At 44.2% G+C, this 23,343-nt stretch overlaps 3 protein-coding genes across 3 annotated transcripts in view; 1 reads left to right on the top strand and 2 right to left on the bottom strand.

Moving 5' to 3' along the window:
* Positions 1–5,972, bottom strand: part of LOC117727435 (E3 ubiquitin-protein ligase TRIM9) — a 36,506-nt gene extending 30,534 nt beyond the window's left edge. The window contains exon 1 of the mRNA XM_034527741.1: positions 5,079–5,972. Within this exon, the coding sequence (XP_034383632.1) occupies positions 5,079–5,921 (843 nt within the window). The 5' untranslated portion in view covers positions 5,922–5,972. The remainder of the gene's footprint in view (positions 1–5,078) is intronic.
* Positions 5,973–10,807: 4,835 nt separating this feature from the next.
* exoc8 (exocyst complex component 8) lies at positions 10,808–14,967 on the bottom strand. The gene is made up of 4 exons (XM_034527958.1): positions 13,698–14,967; positions 13,058–13,311; positions 12,361–12,609; positions 10,808–11,990 (listed from the first exon to the last, which is right to left on the bottom strand). The coding sequence occupies exons 1-4, from the start codon at positions 14,845–14,847 to the stop codon at positions 11,583–11,585; spliced, it is 2,061 nt and encodes a 686-aa protein (XP_034383849.1). The 5' UTR covers positions 14,848–14,967; the 3' UTR covers positions 10,808–11,582.
* Positions 14,968–15,453: 486 nt separating this feature from the next.
* Positions 15,454–19,798, top strand: LOC117727636 (sprT-like domain-containing protein Spartan). Its single transcript, XM_034528039.1, has 5 exons — positions 15,454–16,053; positions 16,285–16,384; positions 17,186–17,314; positions 17,439–17,733; positions 17,926–19,798. The coding sequence occupies exons 1-5, from the start codon at positions 15,722–15,724 to the stop codon at positions 18,891–18,893; spliced, it is 1,824 nt and encodes a 607-aa protein (XP_034383930.1). The 5' UTR covers positions 15,454–15,721; the 3' UTR covers positions 18,894–19,798.
* The last annotated feature ends 3,545 nt before the right edge of the window (positions 19,799–23,343 follow it).

Below are 23,343 nucleotides of genomic sequence, written 5' to 3'. Positions count from 1 at the left end.
TTAAGCCTGAAAAACATCCTGAGAACCAATTGAGACCAGCAGCTGACCAACCAGCAGACTATTGGGCAATATGTTGGTATAACATTTTTGGAAAAAAAGTATGCATGCTTCAACAACGTCATGGCCCATTTGTCACCTGAAATATATTTTTTAAAATGTGTTCTAGTGCACGAAACCGGATGTTGGTGGTAGGAAGCTGCTTCCAAAAACAGCCTCCATTTTTTTGCCATTAAAAAAAGAAATCTCAGAAAAATAATGATCAGGTGTAAGCAAAAGACAGCATTTGCCCATAAAGTTTGGTGACAGACTGATCCAAACAATGTTCAGCCTTTCCAAGCCACGATGACTGATACTGGTAAAATTGTGGAATGAAATAAAAACGAGGCTATTTGTATGAGTCCATACGTCATGTCTGTGAGCTCATGTTTTGGAAATGTGAGAAGCGACAACAGCCTGTATACAGCCATCTAAAGCAGAGCAACAACAGTTTAGGTTTAGAAATGTACAAATCCCAGAAGAACACCACGAAGATAAAAGTGAGGAGAGACGTGAAGTGGCCTCCCATCGGAGCGGCTCAAGAGGGAGCAATTAAACTCGGGTGCTGTATCCAGATCCCTCATCATTCCTCACTCATTAGTAATGGTCCACTCTTTGAGGCACCGCACAGTCATTCTAAAAAGCTGTCGGGGCAAAGGAGAAGATAGACTAGCATCTAAGGAAATAGGATCTATTTTGGGAAAGGCAGGAGAGGCAGATGTGTTGAATCTTAAAGTTGTTCGGAAGCAACAGAGCGATGAGGTGAAAGGTGTTCATGAGAAAGGGAGGTTTAGATCTATCCAACAATTACACGCTGGAGCAATTCGTAGGAATTATTATGGACTTCTGCTTGATTTATGCTCTTTTCTGAGTTTTTTTATTCCCAATGCAAATTGCAATATTCAACCAAGAGCACAATGTTTCCCCTAAACTTGACAGAGTTTTTTGAGTGGCTAAACCTACCAATTGAGGATTGAGGGGGCTGTTTCGGGGGCTGTTCTGGCCAAACAAGAATTGAGATTGCAGGAAACACAAATTGTCGTTTTAAGTTCATTTCTCTGTCACGTTAATTATCAGCTTCAGTTTGCTAATTACTGCCGTGCACCAAAGATGCTTAGGCACAGATTTTAATATGCCAGAAGTCCGATTTCGAATCTAAATCGATGTGAAGATGACGATGCAAACAAACACTGAAACACACGCAGCAGGAGAACCAGAAACTCTGCATTTGTGCTTTTTAATATTTAACTCGGAGCGGTGCCAGAGCCAGCTGCTCTTTGCTGGACTGTGCAGGCTCACACATATACACACACTAAAATACACGTGCACACACACACACATGTGTGCGTATGTGTGTGTGCTTTAAATAGACAATGTGTTTTCTGCTTGACTGATCAGAGGAAACTGGATCAGTGCTTCCTCTTCTGCATTCCCGCAGCAAAAGTTCATCTGCATACTCATGCCTACCGAGTGAGTGTGTCTGTGTGTGTGGGGGGGTGGCCTACTTGAGTCCCTCTGGGCGTGTAGGAGTGGGATAGTCACCCCTGGGCTGCTCCATGATGTACTAGTGTTTGATTTAGCAACAAATGATCCAACTGTCTTTTCCTTGATATCTCTCTACATTGATTCTCAAAAGGATTTGTAAAGCATAAAACACACTCACACAAATGATGCAAAACATTGCATACATGCTTAATCATTCGGGATGTAACAATGTGCTCAAAGAATACACGGTATAGATTGATGCACGTTAAGTTGATTGCATATAGCATAGCAAACAACTAAGTGCCACTATTGCCTGTTGTAGCCTTTTGGGAAAGTGTAATAGAGAAGTGTTTGAAATGTTCCTTATTTTCATAGTTGACCAAAGTTGTGGGTAAAATGCTTCCTCGGTCCCTGCAGCAAGAGGATTTCGAAGAAGAAGAAAAAGCATTTTGATTTCAAACAATGGAAGAAGGAGAAGGAGGACACGAAGGAGAAGGATGCTCACAAGATGCAGCAACACTTCAACAGAATGATCAAAAAAGGAAAAGAGTGCTGCAAAGTGAAGAACAGCTCTGAGTGACACTTCAAATAAAACAGCCATTCCAGCTCATGCTGCTTGGAGCCCGAACAAGTGCCGACCGAGAGGTACACAAAGACGGCCAGTCATCGATCTCCCTCAACACAGAAGGACACCATATTAACTAAGTGGCGGCCATCTCTTGCTCATTACTTAGCGACGCCCTCCCACTCCTGTACTCTGATGGGATATTCACGGTCCATTTATGGGACAGGGTGAAAGAGGTAAAGATGGAGGATGGGCAGGGGGGGGGGGAGTAAATAAGAAACAGGGATGGGAATGGGAAGGGAGGCAGACATATAGAAGGTGACTGAGTGAAGAAGGCGAAAGAGGCAGAAACGTGTGACAGATAAATGACTGGAGGCTTCCAATCCCACGGAAAGAGAGACAGACAGAGAGATTAGTCCCGATGACCCACTTAGCAGGAGACAGACAAAAATGTCTTTTAATTTACACTTCAGAAGTCTGGCTGTGATGATGTTGATTGCCTTGTAAAATGCTGTATTAAACACAGGAAGCAGTCTGGGCTTGTAGAGTCCTGCAGCGCGTTAAATACTAGTACTAGTGATATTGACTTTCCTTTAGACCCGTTTTAATTCCTGTGTAATTATGATTGTAATTAATCATAATGAATATGGTAATAATATTGTTCAAATGCTAGACATATCACCCTTTATGCAATCAAATCTGGGTTTTGAAGCAAAAAAATGAAAACAGCTAAGTCAGATCTCAGTGTAACCTGAGAGGAGTGACCTGAGTTGAAGCCAACCACGTAGCCCACTTTTAAATTAATGAAATATTTCATTTAAAAAATGATTTAAATCATCAATCACTTTAGTCATCCTTTAATGACACAGTCGGGTGAATTTTGGCAGGCAAAGGGGGAGAGTGGGGGAAAGGATGAGATTGGATGGTAAAACTCAGGGGTTATGCCTAATTGTGTTGCAGAATGTAGAGTGAATTCAAGATTTTTTTATTTTTGTGTCATGAATGTAAATATGCTTAAAATGAATATAAGACAGATCCAGAGTGCAGCGACACTAAATCAATTCCAATTTGAATTCGGTTTACCATCAGATTTCCATAAACCTTTGACAAAACATGTCCTGCATAATGTTGGAGAAATCAAACTTTTGACGCAGAGTGAGCAAACTTTAAGACATTAAACAACCAGACCGATTTTTTTTATCATCTGTACACCAGAATATTTCAGTGTCGAGCTATTTCCTGGGAAATTGGCGCTTTCAAATCGTCATAGCATGTACAATGCAAAAAAAAAATGGGATGCACTTTCCATTTCTCCCAAAGCACATAGCTCAATCGGTTTAACCCCTGAATATGTTTTAATCTGCCCACATCAACAGCTCGAGGGGGAATACCAATCTCAACGGCGCCGCTAACGATTTTTGGCTTCTAACGCTAAATATAGAACCTATGATTCAGGGCCATATTTCTGTTAAATAGGCAGTGGGTGAAGAAGCACTAAGACCTTTTACGTAAGTAAAAGTACAAGTACCACAATGATCAAATACTCTATTACAAGTAAAAGTCATTCATTCTACTTGAGTAAAAGTATACAGAAGTGTTATATTAGTTGCAACATTACTAAGTAAAACTACTCATTATGAAAAAATGGCCACCTTCGTATTGTTATTTAGCAATTTCTTTTAGTATTTTGGAATATTATCACACTAATGGGAGCAATGTTAAAAATTATGTCACGGTAAAACTTTATATACTACTATGATATAAAACTGATCATAACAAGTAACCAGAGCAATTACATGCAATGGAGTAAATGTGGTGTCCTTTAAACAAGGTGTTTTCAAACCATATTTGTTCAAACTTCAAATCTTCATCGTTTTTTATGCCTGTCTTGATCTTGCCTGAGGAAACACATCAAACTCTGCTTCCCACAGTCACCACTGACACGGGAGCCTGTAGTGCATGAAATAGCATCACAATGCTGTGTGACCTAATCAAGGAATGACTCACATTGCACACACACACACACACACACACATACACACCAGGGTTGTACGCCTCCAGTAATTATTTCATTCTGTGAATCAGTCAGGGTTCTACAATCTGCTCCACATACAGTAAACTCAACACTGCACTGCAATGGGATTTTTTTTCTGGGACTAACATTTCCACCTCATAGCATCCTCTCTCTCTCCCTTTGCTTTTTCATTTTTCAAGAGAATGTACATGATTGCACATAAGATGAGGATATATTTGGTTTGAAAGCATTCATATAGCTAATAACTAACACATTACTTACTATAATAACATAGCAACAGTTAAAAATGAAGGCGATGACACAAGCTGTGTGTGTGTGTGTGTGTGTGTGTGTGTGTGTGTGTGTGTGTGTGTGTGTGTGTGTGTGTGGGCGCGAGTGTGTGTGTGAGAGTGTGAGTGTGAGTGTGTGTGAGAGAGAGAGAGAGAGAGAGAAATATTGTGTGTGTAAGCCATACAGCTTTGGGACTGGGCTTCAACCAATTGCTAATACTACCAATATAATTGTGGCTTTAAAAGCGATGAAGGCCTGTTGACTTATAGCGTTTATGAGAGACAGAGAGAGAGAGAGAGAGAGAGAAAGAGAGAAGAGTGGGCAGACCTCCTTTTTTTGTTTCTAGAAATCATAAATAACAGTTGGAGCAAAGTGTGATTATTATATCCTTCAAAAATACCTATTCTTGTTCTACATTCAAAACTCATTTGTGTGATTAAAAAAAATAAAAAAACATTCTGACATCACATAGATTAGAAAGAAAGTGAGTGAGAGAGAGAGAGAGAAACAGATGAGAAGTAAGGTCTGTGGGTGTGTGCGTGTGTGTGTGTGTGTGTGTGTGTGTGTGTGTGTGTGTGTGCGTGCGTGCGTGTGTGTGTGTGTGCGTGTGTCCGTGTAGGTGTGTGCGTGGTGCGTACGTGTGTGTGTGCGTGTGGTGTGTGCGTGCGTGTGTTTGCGCTCGCCCACCTTGTGTTGCTTCCACATCATGGGCAGCGTCTTGACGTCGTGTTTGGCGTGTTTCCCCTCCTCCAAACACTTCATACACACCGGAGCCTTGCAGCTGTAGCAGTACATGCTGAAGTTTTCCGCTTCGTGATCCACGCAGGTCGCCGGTTTCCGCGCGGTCGCGGGCGGCAGCAGCCCGCCGCTGCCGCTGCCGCCGCCTCCGCTCGCCGCACCTCCGCCCGCCGCTCGGTTCGGCGGCGGCACCAGGCGGTGCTTGGCGAGCGGACCGCGGGACGGGTGGCATCGCTGCTGGCAGGCGTTACAGTAGTAGACGTCGCACTGCTCGCACATGACCGTCGCGTCCACCGGGTTGCGGTCGCACAGCTGGCACTTCGCCACTGTGGAAGACGTAGAGGAGGAAGAAGAAGAGGAGGAAGAGGTGGCGGAAGAGCGGCGGTTCTGCTGGTACCGCGTCACGATGGCCTCGAGCAGCCGGTTCCGAGGGAAACCCCGGAGCCCTCGCTCATCCAGGGAGACGCTCCGGTGGCACAGCGGGCAGGTGAGGGAGCAGTGTCGGTGGTGGTTGGCCGGTGGAAACACCCGCACCCCGTTCGGAGACTTGAGCTGGCACGGCGTGTAGGAGCCGTATCCGCTGTCTGTCTCGCTGTACAGGCTCATCTTGTCCATGTCCAGGTAGTCGTAGTCAGAGCTGCCCGAGGCTCGGCTCTGCACCGGGTTCTCCCCCTCCGGGGTCTGCACGGTGATGTTCCGAGCACAGGCCAGGCAGACATTGTGGGAGCACGGCAGGAGGATGGGGTCCTTGAAGAGGGAACCGCAAACGGGGCATTTTAACTCTTCCTCCATCGCTCCCGTCTGTTTCGGTGGACCGGGAGGGAGAAGCAGCTTCAATGAAAACACTCCAGCACCGACTGACACGGACAGCTCCCGAAGCGGCTCTGCGCAGGCGCGAAGGGGGCGGGCACTGTGGTTTCAGTTGATTGTTGGAGTTAATTTAAAAGCTCTGAAACACCACAGCTCTCCTGATTGGCTATTAAGTATGTTGTCTTATCCGTTTTATTATAATCATCATTCTCGTATATTATAGCATATCATCTTTGTACTATTGTAATGGTCTGAATTTATTTATCTCAATGCAGTGCCTGATTTTCTTTTTTTTAATCCTGGTTCAATCATGCCACTTTGTAAGTGATGTGTCAATAAAGGTTATTATGGCGATGTAATACAATCTAAGAAAGATAAACAGTGAACATTAAAGAAAGGTTAAAGAGAGGTTTAATCAAGAACAATGCATCACACTTAATAAACTGAATATGTGTTTTGAATTTAAAATTAAAATCCTCAAAGTAAGTAGTCACTAAAGCCATAGTCACTTATGAAGTAACAGTATATACCCCTATGAAGTAGTATATTATTCAAATTAGGTAACTTATGTGCAGTACCTGAGAAAATGTACTTCTTCACCACAGAAAGTCTGTTTACAACTCCTACTGTTAACCATTAAAACAAATAAGATTTGTCCTCAGTCATCCTGAAGGTATTTGTACAAGGAGGAGATTGTCAATCATTATTTCAACCTATAATAATGATGATAATGTATATAGACATGATACTCTGTATGTGTCCTGCCTGTTATAGACACATGTGTATTGTGACAAAACTACCACATACCATAAAGATGAAACAAACAAACATAAAACTGTGAGCATTAATGAATGTATGTAGAGATCCTCGATCCTACCAGAGAAGACAGACGCTCAGACCGGCTGGGGATTTCAGGTCTGTTCGATCCAGTAACCTTTTGTGTTGTGTGACATTAGCTTTCTGTGTTTGCTAAATGTGTAATTGACCAGACAGCCGCTGTGACTGAAGCCCCTCAGGGTGCAACATTAATCCCACCCACTGTCACAGCTCTTGCATCCCTGTTATCTGGGATTCAGATCTGTTCCGGGGTGAAATAAACACAGACTTTGAATAAGGTTTAAAAGGATTTAGTATGCCTGATTAGTAGCCTGGTTTAACCTCGACCACAATCTAAGACTCTTTTGAAAGTTACAGCATGCGTTTCTTCTTGATTCTGTCATTTTGAAGACATGTACTCATAAAGATCACTCAAATCACTGCAGCGTGTGTGATATCTAAGCTTAAATTGTCACAAGGACAATAATGCAGAAGTCAGTGTAAGACACTCCTGAAGAAAATACAAACGCAAAACAGAACTACCCCCTTAAAATTAGTCAAGAAAGAGTTATTTGTTGTTATCTTAAGACTACATTGTCTCTCCTTTTTTCCCTTCGTGAATTGTGCACAGCACCAATAGCCAACCATAACTGTTCAGTGTCCAACTTTGAACATGTAGATTTTCTTACAGTCCCATCTCAATGAAAATAGTTTTGTTGATCTGTAAAAGATGTCAGTTTCTCTTTCTGTCCGATGTCATCAGACGAGAGCAGAGGTGTAGGGATGTGGAGCTGCCTCTGCAACACTCCCGTCACAATGTAAGTCAAAAGCTCCCCCTGTAACTGTGTTATTCCCTTACATTCTTGTATGTGGACTCTCATTTCGTAACCTTGAGAGTCAGCGCACAAATGCAAGTATGGAAGTACCACCTTGCGTCCCCTGATGAAGAATCCCCAGTCAGCGAGTTGTCTCAGGCGTCCATTACACATGAGGAGGGCAAGACCGAGGAATCCAGCACAGAGTACACTACCCAAGGCTCTCTAGCGTGCCGCATTTCAGACCACGACATGTCTGTGAGCTAAGTGTCTCCAGCCAACACCAAAGATGAGTTCCCAGAGGGAGAGAAGACCACCCTCCTTGATGAGCTGCTGGATCAAATGTACACCACCATGCCATCTTCAAGAAGCTTTGTCAGGAGTTTGGATCGGCAAGAGAGTTGCAGGCTGTTGAGTTCAAGGAGGCGGTTGCCAGGGAACACCTCTCAGCTTTGTTAAAAAGGTGAGGGGGTTCTTCAGTAGAAGAAGAAGCAGCAAAGTAGCTCCAGCCTGTGAAGCCGACGCATCAGTGCTCCACAGCGAAGTGGCCCACCTGGAGAATGTATCGACAACACTGGGCCAAACGAAACCGTTGACGAGCTCACGCAAGAATCCAACATTCAATCTCTCCCCAAGATCTTTTCTTTTTTTTTCCGCTTTGCCTTCGACTTGAAAAACAAAGCCTGGTTTTCTCCAAATGATGACATGGTTTGTCAAGACGGACGCACACTTAAAAAGGATGCGCAAGTTTACAGTTTGGTAAAGTACAAGCTAGACTCAGCCTTTAACAACAGAGCAATGTCCTAATAGTGCCACTATGCAGATATATGGTTCAACAAACATCTTTTTTAAGGGTTAGGGCAGCATGTGCGGCCTTGCAGGATTAAAAGTCGAGGTTTCGATGTGAGGCCTCGGCCCTCTCATGTTTGCATGTTCTTCCCATGTTGACTTTGGGTTTATTCTGGGTGCTCTGGTTTCCTTCCACAACACATACTGTATGGGGCTCAATTGGAAATTCTAAATTGCCCATATACTGCATGTTGTCTGGACTTAATAAATAATTAATACAAATGAAATTTTAATAAATCGCATTAATCTCATTTTGAGTAAATTAATTTAGTTACTTTACATCAGTGTTCTATAAAATCTATAAAAGTGATAACTACAACTTTTGCAAAGATACATGTGACTGTATTGTGAGTAAAGCACTACGGGTCGTTTATAATTGAGCCTGTAATTAGAGGTGAGTTTCAAACCCATCAAAGCAATAATTTGAGTCCAAATGTGTCAGTTTCTTTTCCACAAACAATACATGGATCACGAAAGTAGCACGCAGTGACAGAGGACGACATCTAAGCCAGCCTTGGAGATTCACGTCACCAATTTCTTTGCTACATGTCTTTTCTGATGAAGAACCTGTAAGATTCGTGTTCAAAGCTCCGGGTCCCGTGGCCGCAGGAAATTCAGGATTCGAGTTAAAGTTTAACAATATTTAATGGCAAAAATAATACTCATGTAGCGTTCACGATCGTGGGGCCAGAAAGGAGGAACTCTCCACAGACGGAGTGCAGCTCCCAGGGAGCCACAGACTGGGGCTGTCTCGAGTCTCCAGACCAGTAGAACCATGTCCCCAGAACAAATGCTCGGCTATTAGTATGGTCATGCAAATGAATTCACACCTAAAGGTTAGTTCCATTGGTCAGTTCAAAGGATGCCGCCATTCTGTTCGCTACGCCAATTAGTAAACAGGCGAGGTCAAAGCTCACTCTTCCGGTCAAGGACAGGAAGTTCCCCTTCACAATAAAACCCTATTATCCTGCCTTCCGAATAAAAGCAACACATTAGGTTTCAATCGGCATCCATTTTAACTATTGTCTAAACAATAAAACATTCATTCATTCTCATGCATCATACAGTTAATAATTACATTTGTCATTAAAACAGAATAATAAAACAGTGATCCTCTCTTATGTTTCATAATACATTCCTCCAGAATATTCCTCATAATATCCCAAATGAATTATCATATCTTTCTTTATGTATTAATTTAAAACATAAACTTCTTTTATCTACATGTGCAAATATATATAAAATCCACTACAACCTAACAAACCCAAACGACCATCTATTCGTCACGTCAATCCTTCCCCGTTTAGTCCTTCAGAGTGGTGACTGAGTGAATTCCTCTCCAATAATCCCACCAGCCTGATGCTTCTTCTCCGAGGATAAACTGGTAACTTCACCAGGAGGCTTTCCTCGACCTCCCGATCACATCGGAGATTATAACGAGTTGAGCTGTGAAGCAGAGAGAACAATCATGTGTTGAATCGTGAAGGCAGTCTAAAAATATCAGAGTCTGCGCTGCTGGGAAATATTTTAAACGGAGAGAGCAGCAATTTTATTTTCATGTTGCAACTACACACAAGCCAAATTGGTTTAGCTGGGTTTTACTGCAGGAACGACTGCAAGGCAGATATGTCAAATGATGTTGAACGGGATGTTGAATGCACAGATTTCTTTCCCAAACACCCTTTAGAAAGAGGAAATAACCGGAAAATATGGATTTTAGGATGTTTCCAAGAAAATACAGTTTAAACACCAGAACTATAAACAGTATTCATAAAGCATAACCAATTCTATATTATTAGATGGATTTCAGTAGAATCAAAAGATGTCCCGAACATGTACATAAACCTAAATGAGCCATCACCTTCAAAAAAGGACCCGATTCTGAGCTGCCACAAGAGGGCACCAATAAACAAGGATCAAGAAATAACTTGTACATGTGGAGACATTTTGATTCAAAGTATGACATGTTGTCACACAGCAGGGACAGCACAGTTATGGTCAAATAAATGCCACTCGGCTCCTCTAGTTACTGCTAGTCTCCCCAATATTGTTCAACGTTTTATGCATTGAGGAGGGCTCTGGCAGAAGAAGTTGGGGAGCTACAGATTTTTGATTCATGTGAGTATTGGTCCTCTCTTGGCCTATTGTGGTGCTATATTCCTAGTAATGGATGTAATGGTGCTCTGTCAGATCACGTGACTCTTTTTGAAAAACTATTTTGACTATTTTGTGTTGGCACATTACAATAAATCCAAATTAGAAAAATATTTGAATTCCCGGTTGTCATGCAGCAAAATAGAAAAAACATCAAGGGGTGCGGTGAATACTTTTGCAAGGCCCCGTATATCTCACGGGAACACAGACGTGGAGGCATACATGAAAACAGACTGTGCATGAAGATCTTTATTTCATTTCATGTGTTTTTCTTCAACACAAACTGGACTATTATTATATTCAGTCATCCCTTTCCATCATTCCTATGCTGGAATGCTATTTAGTGTCTAACAGCAGTCCAGCAGCGTCACCATCAAAGCTAAATGAGTCGGATTCAAACATCATAATATATTACTTTACTTTCAAACAGCCTTCTTTTTGATGGAGAGCACATACACAATCCATTGAGATGAGGATTTGTTTGCCAATAGCTTTAATAAGTTGTTTTATGGAATTTCAGAGAACTGGGTAACACAAGCACAAAACTGTACATACCCCGTCTGATCAGAAGATGTACATATATTCATCAGCTGCTTGACTGAAATGTGACGATAATACAAATGTGTCCACACACACACACACACACTGACATGAAAACACACTACAATGTGCCAAATCATGTGGTTAACTCAAATGTAGATGAAATGAATTTTACACTGACAAATGGGACATCTCAAATGGGTCGTTTCTCAAAGATCTGATCATTTTTCATCAATATTAGCCAACACCAAAAAGGCCATTTTTGTGAGAGTCGGTACAAATAGCGGTTTACACATACCTCTCTTGAGGTATCGTATTCGCTGTTCTCCATGATGCATTCTGTCATTTCTTGTCCTGCAAATCTCAAAACAACCAACATCTAGCAGTTATTCCTAAAATAATTGCCACAACAGTCAGCAGAAGAGCACCTAAGAGTTTTTTTTCCAGGCCGCCATCCTTTATTGCAATCTCACACCATCGACGTGGTGCTCTCTGGATTGATTCTGACCGGCCGGGTGCTCTTCCTCAGGTCCTGCAGCTGTTTGGCGGGCTTGCCCACGCCCTCCTCGAACCTCCGCTCCACCACCGGCAGCACGGTGTCGTGGAGGAAGGTGGCGTTCTGCATGATGAAGGCCTTCTTCTCCGGGTCCTGCTCACAGCGCAGGCTGTAGTCCACGTGCTGCACGGCCACCAGGATGATCTCCCTCAGGCTCTCCAGCAGCACCATGTGCAGCTCGGGGAAGTAGAGCTTCAGGCCTTCGTCCAAGAAGCTCATCATCTGCTTCGTGAAGGCCACGATGGTGTAGCTCAGGTTCACCCAGCAGTCGTCGCCAGTGTACTGCTCGAAGCTGCCGACGCCACAGCTGCGCATCTCGTCCTGCGCAGATGAAGATTGATATCGTATTGTTAACGGTGATCTAACAAACACTTTAGTCATGGACGTTTAAACATTCGTGGTCATTAACAACGAGCAAATTGTACCGAAACAAAGTACTCTGTTCACTTTTTTTTATATTTCAAATCAGTGTTGTCAAAAAAAATGCAAATTCAAATGTCATGTTTTGTCAAAAAAGTTTAGTTTACGGTCATATAAAATGTATTAAGGCAGCAAATCCTCACACTGGAGAAGCTGGAAATTCTCTGTCCATCAACTTAACAATTACTCGTTTGTTTTCGGCTCTGAGCTTCATCGTCCAATCGCCGCTGGCAACCAACAGACAAAACGGGCTGAGCTACATAGAATCCACCTTGAGTTTAGCCAGAGCCTCGGGGGTCATGAGATTCATCCTCCTCCACATCTCCTCGGAGTTTCGGTGCTTGGTGGCCTCAATGATGATGTCGTTGTAGCTCTGCAGGGCCGCCTTGATGTCTTTGACCAGCAGGGACTGCAGGGTGAAGGTCAGGTCCAGGCCGATGTCGGTCAGCTGCTGACAATGCTCCTTGGCCACTTTAACACACTCGGCTGCTGTCGACAGGCTCTCCTTACTGTCAAACACCTGATGAGGACAAAAATGAATCCCTTGATGAGGATCATTTTTCTTCAATGTTACAAGAATAAATAGACTTTCGCAGGCTTTGCAAAGACTTTACCTCTAGTGCTCGTGTTTTGATTGCCAACCATAACCTTAAATCTAAGAGGTCAATATGATTGTCAGGTAGTTAGCAACTTAACCAAGACATAGCACAATAGTTCCCCGTTTTAAAGCTTAGTTTTTTTATATTTTAACACAAACTATCCATATATTCTTAGCTCAAATTCTACTACTTGCACTTCAATTGTGTTTTTTTATGATTCCAGATTTTTAAGTCGATAGCAATATAACCCTTTTGTCATGTTATTTTTTGTAGATTTGACTTTCTATCACAGGTATCGGTACTCTTGCATCTTTCCTGACCTTCAAAGTCCCATATTAAATAGGCGGTACCTTGCTTGTCTCTACCTACCTGCTTGCTGAAGGCATCTACAAACATCCTCATGGCCGATTTGGACCAGACCACGAAGGCGGAGTAGCAGCCTGTGTTCCCCGCAAAGTCCATCTCAAACTCCTTGGCCGTCTCCAGCAGGCTGGTGAAGAAGATGTTGCAGAGTTTGTGGATGTAGAGCAGCGTGGCTCCTTCGATGCGAAGCTGGCGTATGGCCGTCTGGACTGCGGCCTCGCGGTTCTTCAGAAACAACTCGCAGGCCTTGGTGGACTGGCCTGCAACGGAGACGGAAACAATTCAGATTGATTGCAAATGTTCTGATCACTGTTCGAATCAATCTGATTTTTGGACTACATTTAGTTTTCTCCATCGCAATAAATAAAAGGATTGGATAAGGCTGACACACATTAAGAACATATCTTAGGGAGATACATTTCTTAGAAAAGTTACAGATCGTTTGTATTTGTCATCCTCTACCTCTGTCAGAATGTTCCCGCGCTCCTATTTTGATCGTAGCTATATGCTTTACTAGTAAGTTTTGAGTTTGATAAACCTCCTCCAAATAATCCAATTCATGTCCTACACTTTCTGCACAGGGATCATAGAAACATATATTATGAGCCAGTTGCCTATTGATGAAGACAAAAAAACAAAGTTGGACCTAGTCGGATCAGCTGGGACACGGCCCGCCGAGTGGCTTTGGGTCCACCGCGAAGTGACCGATCTGGAGACAGCTCGAACACCAGAACCTCCGTCAGCTGCCGCACGCGCTCGTCCACCTTCAGCCTTAGCTCCTTGACCCTCTGGGTGACCGGCTGGTCTTTGAGATACTCGTTGAGCTTGTCCAGCAGGTCCACGGCGCCCTCGAAGTCTCTCTGGGCGATGCAGACGTCCAGATCCTCCGGCAGCTCCTGGATCCACTCGAGGCTGAGATCCACACTTTCCCCGGCGCCTGGCGGCTCGTCATCTTCCTGATCAAAAGGGTTGGTGGACACCTCGGTCCTCACGGGGGATGTCGGGGCCTCCTCCTCCTTCATGTGCCGGTCCTTGGTGACTTTGTTCTTCTTGGTTTCTTCCAGGATCTCCAGCCACTCCTTCTTGATCTTGCTGTTCTCCGCCTGGAAGATGCGACTGTCTGGAAACATGAGGATCTTGAACATGTCCTTCATGGGAGGGTTGTCCTTCACGTTGACCACCGCAAAACTCTCCAGGTCGTACAGGGCGTTGTACTTGTACTTCACGGTGCCTCTGCGGTTCGGCAGCCAGGTGGCGATTAACAGGCAGTCGTTCATGAGGAACGCGTGCACCTTCTGGATGGGGGACATGTTGTCCACGTCAAACTCCACGAGGTCCCCGTTGTAGACGAGGTGCCTCCCTGGAGTGTCCAAGATGTTTTTGCCTCCCTCCACTTTCTCTAGCAGCGAGGTCAGGGTCCTCTGCTTCAGCTCCTCCGTCTCTTTGGGGAAAGCAGCCTGCATCTCCTTCGAAGTCTCGTCCTTGTCTGTGGACAACAGGGCCTGAGTGATGCTCTCCATGATGCTCTTCTGCTCCGTCAGGATGTGACTCAGCTGGTACATCTCACTCTCCAGGTACGAAATCTCTTTGGCCGTCTCGATGAACTGCCTGTAGTTCTTGTAGACGTTTTTCTTCAGGTTCTGGGCAGTTTCGTCGGCCAGGTTTTGGATTTTCTGACGATGCTCCTGGAGGTCTCGGTCGCCATCGGACTGCTGTGACAGCTGCTTGACGTAATTTTGAGGGTCAAAATTAGGCGATTCGAGCAGCTTCCGCAGTCGGTTCCCCGTTTCCGACATTCTTCCGTCGCGTGCGTTTACTTATTTAGGCGAAATGTTGACAAACGAGTCACGAAAAGGAGACAGAGGAAGCGTTCATCTGTTCACATCCGCTTTCGACCCAAACAGGAAGTTGTAACCGGTCGCCACCCTGCGATGTCACGTGATTACGAAAATGAGATGGGTAACAAACCGCACCAAAACAAACGTTTTTAAATTAGAGTCAAGATCGTTCCAGAATTACAGCACTTCACATATAAACTAAATATAAGAATTAAAATGTTGCACCAGAAAAGCGACGATGCATTTTAGGTTGGCTGACCACTTGAAATAAAGAAGACACCATTACGCTAGGATTCGAAGTTGTTTTGTCAAGTTTGCGAGTTACCCAAAACTAGAGCGGAAAATAAATGTCATAACAAGGGCAACGATCACTTTGATTTAGTTTTAAACACATTAATACAGGGTAACTAACAATAACCGAAGTACAAATAGTACTTCGGTTATTTAAACACTTAGAAAATGAAAAACACTATCTGTATGAACCTTAAACCTTCTCTAAAAAAAGAATTGATCGATTATTTATTTCAGAGGTTTTATTTTGAAATCCTTAACGGATGTACGCTAGTCGCATTGTGACCGTCTTGACACAACAACGACTGGCGCTTGCTCCTGGGGCTGTCAGTCAGCAGTATCGTCTTCGTCCAACATGAAGAAATGTGTGTTTTTAATGGCGCCATGGCACCAACTCGAGTAACTGTACAGGTAGTACATGTCTCAGGCTGTGCACTGACTCCGGATGACCCTGCCACGTGTTCACGAGAGCCCTGTACGAGCCTCGTTAGCGAGTTAGCTTCAGCAAGCTAACAACAACCGCTTCAGCGTCTCCGTTGTGATGGACGAGGATTTGTTGCTCGCTATTCGGCTCCAGGAGCAGTTCGACAATGAATACGAAGCACCGTCGTATCCGTCCAACAGCTTTGAGGATCACGGCCTCGGACACAGTAGTAAGAAACGGAAAGTGGAGCGAGCTGGAGGAGGCAGCGCGGCGGTCCCTTACTGGAAGCCGACCGCCGAGCCCGACAGGCCGCTGTCCATCGTGGACGCGTCCTGGGAGACGCTGGACCCCAGCCCCGATGTCCGAGCCATGTTTTTGGAGTTCAACGACGTATTCTTCTCTGGGCAACTCCTCGGTGTCGAGGTCAAGTGGAGCCCGAGAATGACTCTGTAAGAATCCTGTTGTGTTGCGATTTGTTGTTGTTGTTATTATTGTCAAAGACCAAAACCCACAGTAACTTGTAGGTGCAGTATTGCGTATGGGGGGTTTGGTGTAACTAACCATTCGATAGAAAAGGCACGGTTTAAGTAAACCAATGCATTCTGGGAGCAAATGATCTTTCTGGTGGGGTTTGGGAGATGGGCTGTCGGGTCTCTAATGTCTCTTTTTTTCTTCTGCAGGTGTGCTGGTGTGTGCTCCTATGAGGGCCGAGGTGGTCTGTGCTCAATCAGACTCAGTGAGCCCCTGCTGAAGCTCAGGCCAAGAAAAGATCTGGTAGAGGTGAGCTGGTGGATCGTTGCACTAATTTGGCTTTTTCAGAAGCCACTCAAAAAATCAAATTCATCTATTTCCAATCTTCAATTTGCATAAAAAAGAGAGAATCATTTGCATCAAAATAGCAATCTTCTGTTAGAGAATATAAGATCAGAATAACACTGAAGATATACCACATAGCTGAATGTTACACTTACAAACCAGAGTTGGGAATCTTGAGAAACTAGCAAGAGAATGCTAGATGTAAAAAAATAGGAGGTGATCTCTTGAAATAAACTCAAGATTCCTCTTGCACACATAAAATAAACCATCCATCCATTTTCAATACCGCTTATCCTCATTAGGGTCGCGGGGGCGCTGGAGCCTATCCCAGCTGACATAGGGCGAAGGCAGGGGACACCCTGGGCAGGCCGCCAGTCCATCGAGGGCACATGTAGGGACATACAACCATTCACTCTCACATTCACACCTATGGGCAATTTAGAGATCAATTAACCTGCAGCATGTCTTTGGACTGTGGGAGGAAGCCGGAGAGCGCGGAGAGAACCCACGCTGCCACGGGGAGAACATGCAAACTCCACACAGAAGGACCGCTCCGACCGGGAATTGAACCCGCGGCCCTCTTGCTGTGAGGCGACAGTGCTAGCCACTACACCACCGTGCAGCCCATATAAACCCTTCCATTTAATTTTATTTTGCCTTCAGCTCGAAAGTCCCGGATGTTGATGTGGGTGTTGTGAAAAGGAGCTGGAAATGCAACTTTTAGTAGCTTAATAAATATTCATTGTTTTATTTTCATTCCCACAGACCCTCCTTCATGAAATGATTCACGCGCTGCTGTTTGTGACCCAGAACAACAGAGACCGAGACGGTCACGGCCCCGAGTTCTGCAAACACATGAACCGGATCAATGATGCCAGTGGGACAAAGATTTCTGTAGGTGTACCCTCTATTACACAGCTTACAGCCCATGTTGTCTTGTCTTGTCACAGCCTTGTACAGAGACTGCCATAAAAATAACCCTTCTGAAACATCTCTCTTCCCTCTACCCTCTTGTCAGGTCTACCACAGTTTCCACGATGAGGTTGATGTGTACCGGCAACACTGGTGGAAATGCGACGGCCCCTGTCAAAACCGCAAGCCCTATTTGGGGTTTGTGAAGAGGGCCATGAACCGGGCTCCATCTGCTCAGGATCCCTGGTGGGCGGACCACAAGAGGACGTGCGGAGGGACCTACACCAAGGTCAAAGAGCCCGAAGGATATTGCAAAAAAGGCAAGAAGGATGGTAAAAAGAATGGGAAGACCTCCGAGATGAAGTCCTCGGGAAAAGAAAAGCCGTCAATTACATCCACAGGTGATGAGCTCGTTCCTCTGGTGTTTGTTCCACTGTAATAGCTGTAAATCCTTTCAGGCGGATAACAATATGGTTTGAGTAGCCGCTCTTTAGGTTGAGTAAATCTCACTACGTGTTTTAGAGATTCTCTTCAAAGCATAGTTTTAAAAAGTCTGCTTGCCGGACTCAAACGTCTCCCTTTCTCCCTCTCAGGCTCTGGATCACAGGACATATGGAACACAATTCCATTTAGTGGCAAAGGCTTCGTGCTCGGAGGGAAGTCACAGTCGTCCACGTCTTCCTCCCCATCGCAAACACCGGTAGTACCTTATTCTCCGAAGAAACTCTTCACCCCTCCGTCTCCGACTAAAAGTCTCGGTTCTCCTGTTCGCTCCGGTCTTGATAACAAAGGACTCTCTAGGACCTCCACGGGGCTGAAGCCCCCTATAAAGAGGTCCGTCGCTAACATTAGAGCTTTTGTCAACATGAACGGCTCGCCCGTGAGAATCCCCAAACCCCACAGCAGCCGCCATAGCCACGGAGCAGATCCAGTCAAACAGAAGTCCATTGAAGAGCTTTTCAACAGCCAAAGCATCGGGAGGCCAGCGGGTCAATCCTCCACCTCAAACACAGACAATAAGCGAGATTCTTTGACGTCGCTGAACAGTACTGCATCCTCCATCTTCCCCAAACAGCGAGATAACTATTCAGCTTCCACTTCCACACCATCTAAGCCTAGTCCTAGTAAATCCAGCCATTCTGTAGTCTCAACAAAAACCAAAGGCAGCCCTGCTAAACCAACACAGTCCAAGTATTTTAGCCATTCCAATAGTGACGGCACATCAGCTTCTGGTGCAGGTCAGGCATCGAGGAAGAGGCCGTGGGACGACCACAGGAGCTCCCCCAGCATCACTGACTTCTTCCAGAAGACATTGGGCAGCGATTCAGCAGCATCGAGCGAGTCGATAAAGACCAAATCGCCCGCAATGCAGCCAAGAACAGCCGCGGCCTCCTCATCCTCATCTTCCTCTTCCCCCCATTCCTCTGCGGGGCTTCATAGTTTCACCCGCCCCTCATCTTCCTCGCCTTCCTCCTCTGCACTGACGGTCAGCTGTCCAGTATGCCAAGCTGAAGTGCAGGAGTCAAAGATCAACGGGCATCTGGATTCCTGCCTCTCCTGAGTGAGGAGGAGCCGATCGAGACAGTGAGGAGGGTTGTTCCACTCCAACCAACGTTAAAAACATCCGGAGAGGTTTCAGGGAGCTTTCAGGGTTTTTATCTTTTGTTGAACCAATCTCCTTTTGGCTTTCTCAACTTTTGAGATGTTGGATATTCAGTGGAATGGTTTCACTTTTGTTATGAAACGTGTGGTTAGACAAAGTTTTTACTCCCAGGCTGGATAATTTTTATTCTTTGTGGTTCTTCTCTCACGAGTGCCTGTCTGACAGTTTGTGCCTTAGCGTTCCAAGGGCGACACGTTTTCTTAACAGATGAGGTGAGTGAAGGGATTTTAGTTGAATTAATGGCGTCCTTTTCGTCAGGCAAAACGAAACAAACAAACAACATTCTGTCTGGTGGCGAGTACACGTTTGTGTACCAGAAACTGATTGTTTTAATGATGTTGAATAGTTAACATGTTCATACCAATCTTCTTTACATAAAACCTATTGAAAGACATAACAGCAACGGATGAGAGGTAACTTGATTGACTGTGTGTGTGTGTGTGTGCTCTACATCTGCTGCCCTTCAGACAGCAGGAGACGCTGAAAGACCTCTGCAGATCTTTGGGAATCAGATTTCCATCTCGCCAGCTATTTTCTGCACACGGTGGCATTTACACTGCGGGGTCAGGCAGCACACGGGCATCTGATAGTGCTGAGTCATTCATTAATACCTGAGCATGGTGACATGCTTTTTTTGATTTTTTTAATTCTATTTTTAGGGAAAGGAATAAAGTACAAAATGCTAATTTTACTGCTCCAACATTTTAGAATTGTTTCTGTATGTTCCACATTTACATGTATGGTTTTAAGTAAATTGTTAAATATGTTTAAATTTCATTGCCAAAATAAATTTTTTATACTAAGTTTTCTGAATGGCTTATAATTCATTCCGGTGTCTAACAAACGTCTAATGACAACATCTATTAAAATGATAAATGACCACACCTCTGCATCATCAGCGACATTGCGGTGATCGCCCTGATCTGTTCCCAGTGGGAGGAGCCGGGGGAGGGAAAAGGCAGACAGAAAGTGGGTGTAGCAGCTGGTGGGAGGGGGAGGGCAGAGATCAGACAGCTGGAGGCCAGCTGCTGATCAGGACCACACCCTCCCCGTGACCAGAGCAAGGCCAGGGGGAAGTGACAAAGCACACCAGCACACACCCATCCCATTTCAGTGACCACAGCCGGCCGCTGCACACATCCCGGAGAACCATCTGGCTGCACGTGATTCACACTTTGAGGTGAAGAATAGAGACCGGAAGAAAGCATCTACTTTCTCTGAGGTTTGAGGTGACGAAATGTGATGCTTAAAGAAGAATATGTCCCGTTTTGTTATTTACGACTTCCCCACTTGGAAGTCGCCGGCTTATAAGTAACAGGTGAAAGACCACAACAAGTCATATTTGAGTTAATGTTCACCTGATGAAGGCTGACGGACCAAAAGGTTGTTCACAACGTGAGCATGAGGGGTTTTTTTTCTGCTTCCCTCAGTCCAGAGCTTTTGATCCCACACAGCTGCTAATACGATTGGATGGCCTGGAAGAAGTGTCAGCAGCTAAATGCATTTATCAACAGTCACATGCACACATGCACATGACACGTACCGACAGTCAACGTGCTTCATCTGCATGTGACTCTTGGATTGTTGATACTGATGCACCAGAATGTAAGTAGCATTTGTACTGTCGTCAGTAGTCACGGTGGAGATAGATGTACCTCCTTTATATCTAGTAGTTTAGTTCAATGGGTCCCAACCTTGGGGTTAAGCCCCTCCAAAAGATAAATGAACTATGGTAAAAAGATCCAATATTTTACCCCCAAAAAAAGCAAAGATTTTGTATATTTCATAAATGTTGGGAAACATTGATTTAATATTAAACAGAAATGTAACTAGAAACAGTCGCTGTCAAATAAATGTATGGGAAGAAGAAGTATACAATATTCACTTTTACAGCACGGTGCAGTACTTGAGTCAATACTTTGTTACTTTTCCACTGGCTTCGACAATCAAGGAGCAGGGGACGATGAGGATGATGAGGATGATGAGGACGATGGGGACGAGGAAGATCGCTTGAAGGCTGCGCACACAGAAGGAGTTTTGCCCATCTATATTTGCCTCCAGAGTAGGAGAATGTAAAGAACATGTTGGTCTCCATTGGACCTGAACACACCGCTGTAGTGTTTCTGTGACATTTCTATTGCCGACATGGCTTCCACATAGCTTTTGTTTGTGATTGTATGCTATAAAACATAGCAGTGTACTCCCAGTGTCACAACAATGGCCTCATCCTGGTCCCATTCCCTCCTGAGGCCCGTCAGCAGAGGAAGACCCATGTCGGTGACGGCAGCTGTTCTTACCGGACACCCCTCTTCCCTGACCTGCTGTACGCTGACATGCTATAGGAAGCTGGCCTCCTCCTAACACACACACACACACACACACGTCCTCCCTCCTTCCCCATCAGACCCATTGTGTCTCTCTGACAATGATGCATACCAGACTTGCTCCAAGTTCAACGCAATGTTGCTCCGTCGGCTCGATGGGACTGTGGCACACTTCTGGTAGAGGTGCCAGTTTGTTCTCTGAGAAAGTTTCTTTTATCAACTAATCATGGGGCTTATGTTTTCGTTTATATATATATATATATATATATATATATATATATATATATATATATATTGTTTTAAAAATTGAATTGTCTCTTGATGTGATTTTGTTATTGTTATGCTATAATATAAATCATTACCAGTTAATGATGGCATTGCCATACCTCGCCATGTTCAGTGGACGCCGGCTGTCCCAGCCATGATTTGGGAAACCTGCGTCTAGTGTCCTTTTGCTTATGTGAGTAATCCACTTACTGTATTCATTTATTTGTTGGCCTTGAGCAAGATATCGCTTTCCAGCAGAGACATAAGCGGATATCTGCAGACCATTATTAGCCGGCGGACGCTAAGTGATGCAAACCCGTGTGCTTTTCAGCAAGGCAGATTAACACAAGCCTGCTATGGTTACACGCATCCCCAGGGGGGTACCCTCATATGCCTAATCCTTTGATCTCAGGAGGCAGTGATGATGAGGATGATGGTGGTGGTGATGGTGGTGGTGATGGAAGCTTAAAGAGGGGTCCGTCTGCTTCGTAAAACCCTCACACAAAACAGATTACCCTTGATCAGTCTCTTTAAACTGTGCAGCTGTGGACTGTCAGCTGATGGCTAATTGTTTTGAGAGCTGGATTAAGCTGTAGGGGGATGTGGGGGGGGGGGGCGAATATAAAATATGAGGCTGCGTTGACTGATAGCACGGTATTAACCATTAAGAAGTCAAATTGTAAGTTCATCATTCATCTCACCACACACCTATTTAGCCGTGTATGGAGTAATAGTTTATAATCAACACTGAGCATTCAATTTATCTAAGGTGGATTTAAATACACATTAGGTGCCTCGAAATTAACAGAATTAAGGAAATGTGTAACTAAAAGTGTACTTAACATCAGTGGAGCTAAGTAACTAACTATCAACATCTCATTTTACTCCCAAGAAAGAAAGTAAGTAAACATACAATACATAGCATATTACATTATTCCTTTGAATAATTAAATGACGGCTTTAAAATTAACTTTTTTGACTAATATTTGGATCTATGGAAGCTGTTGGTCCGGGAGCTTGAACGGGAAGCAAACCATGTGTGTTTATGTCTTGACTGTCTGTCGGAAATGAGTCAGGTTTAATTCATTGCAGTGGAGGGATTCCAAATACCAGTCTTCAGGTGTCATCCATCTGCTCTGTGTGAGTGTGTGTGTGTGTGTGTGTGTGTGTGTGTGTGTGTGTGTGGTACAGCACACTCTCCTTTTGCAGAGGAGCATGTGTGATGCTTTTGTGTGTTGATTTCAAGGTTATTGTTGTGTTATTGTTGTGATGGAGCTGCAGGCTGGGGGGGGGGGAAGCCCACCATCTGTCCTTTATACTCAAAACTATTGTCTGCGCACACACACACTCCCATGATGACCTCAAACCCTCTGTCTGCACTGTGCTGGGGAAAAACCTATCAATGAGTTTTATTGTAGGGACTCAAATAGACACAATGTTATATTAAACAGATCGGCAGACATCCCAAAACATAAGACCTGTCATAAATTCCGTAGCTTATTCAATGAATTTTAATCAAATATTCTGAACAGCGTCTATTGATGACATTGTACATGTTGTGTTAGAAACCTACTAGTTTGTCATCTAAGATTGAATTCAAAGGGTAAAAACGTAATTTCTAATTCTATTCTATGTTAGTTTCTTTAATTTATTATTAATTGATCTAAAGAGAAAGTGATAGCCAAAAGTATTTTATTTAAATAAATAAAAAGAATACCTGTATCTCATTTTCTCATGATAAACAGAGACCTTGTCTT

The sequence above is a fragment of the Cyclopterus lumpus genome, chromosome 24, assembly GCF_009769545.1.
Source record: "Cyclopterus lumpus isolate fCycLum1 chromosome 24, fCycLum1.pri, whole genome shotgun sequence".
Classification (NCBI taxonomy): Eukaryota; Metazoa; Chordata; class Actinopteri; order Perciformes; family Cyclopteridae; genus Cyclopterus; species Cyclopterus lumpus.
This window is presented reverse-complemented; position numbering and strand designations above follow the sequence as displayed.

Coding starts and splice junctions, on each gene's coding strand:
- exoc8 (XM_034527958.1), bottom strand. CDS start 14,847: ATGTCGGAAACGGGGAACCGACTGCGGAAGCTGCTCGAATCGCCTAAT. Junction 13,312..13,697: donor GTCCCAGCTGATCCGACTAG/GTCCAACTTTGT, acceptor TCTCCGTTGCAG/GCCAGTCCACCAAGGCCTGC. Junction 12,610..13,057: donor TAGATGCCTTCAGCAAGCAG/GTAGGTAGAGAC, acceptor TGTCCTCATCAG/GTGTTTGACAGTAAGGAGAG.
- LOC117727636 (XM_034528039.1), top strand. CDS start 15,722: ATGGACGAGGATTTGTTGCTCGCTATTCGGCTCCAGGAGCAGTTCGAC. Junction 16,054..16,284: donor TGGAGCCCGAGAATGACTCT/GTAAGAATCCTG, acceptor TTTCTTCTGCAG/GTGTGCTGGTGTGTGCTCCT. Junction 16,385..17,185: donor CAAGAAAAGATCTGGTAGAG/GTGAGCTGGTGG, acceptor TCATTCCCACAG/ACCCTCCTTCATGAAATGAT.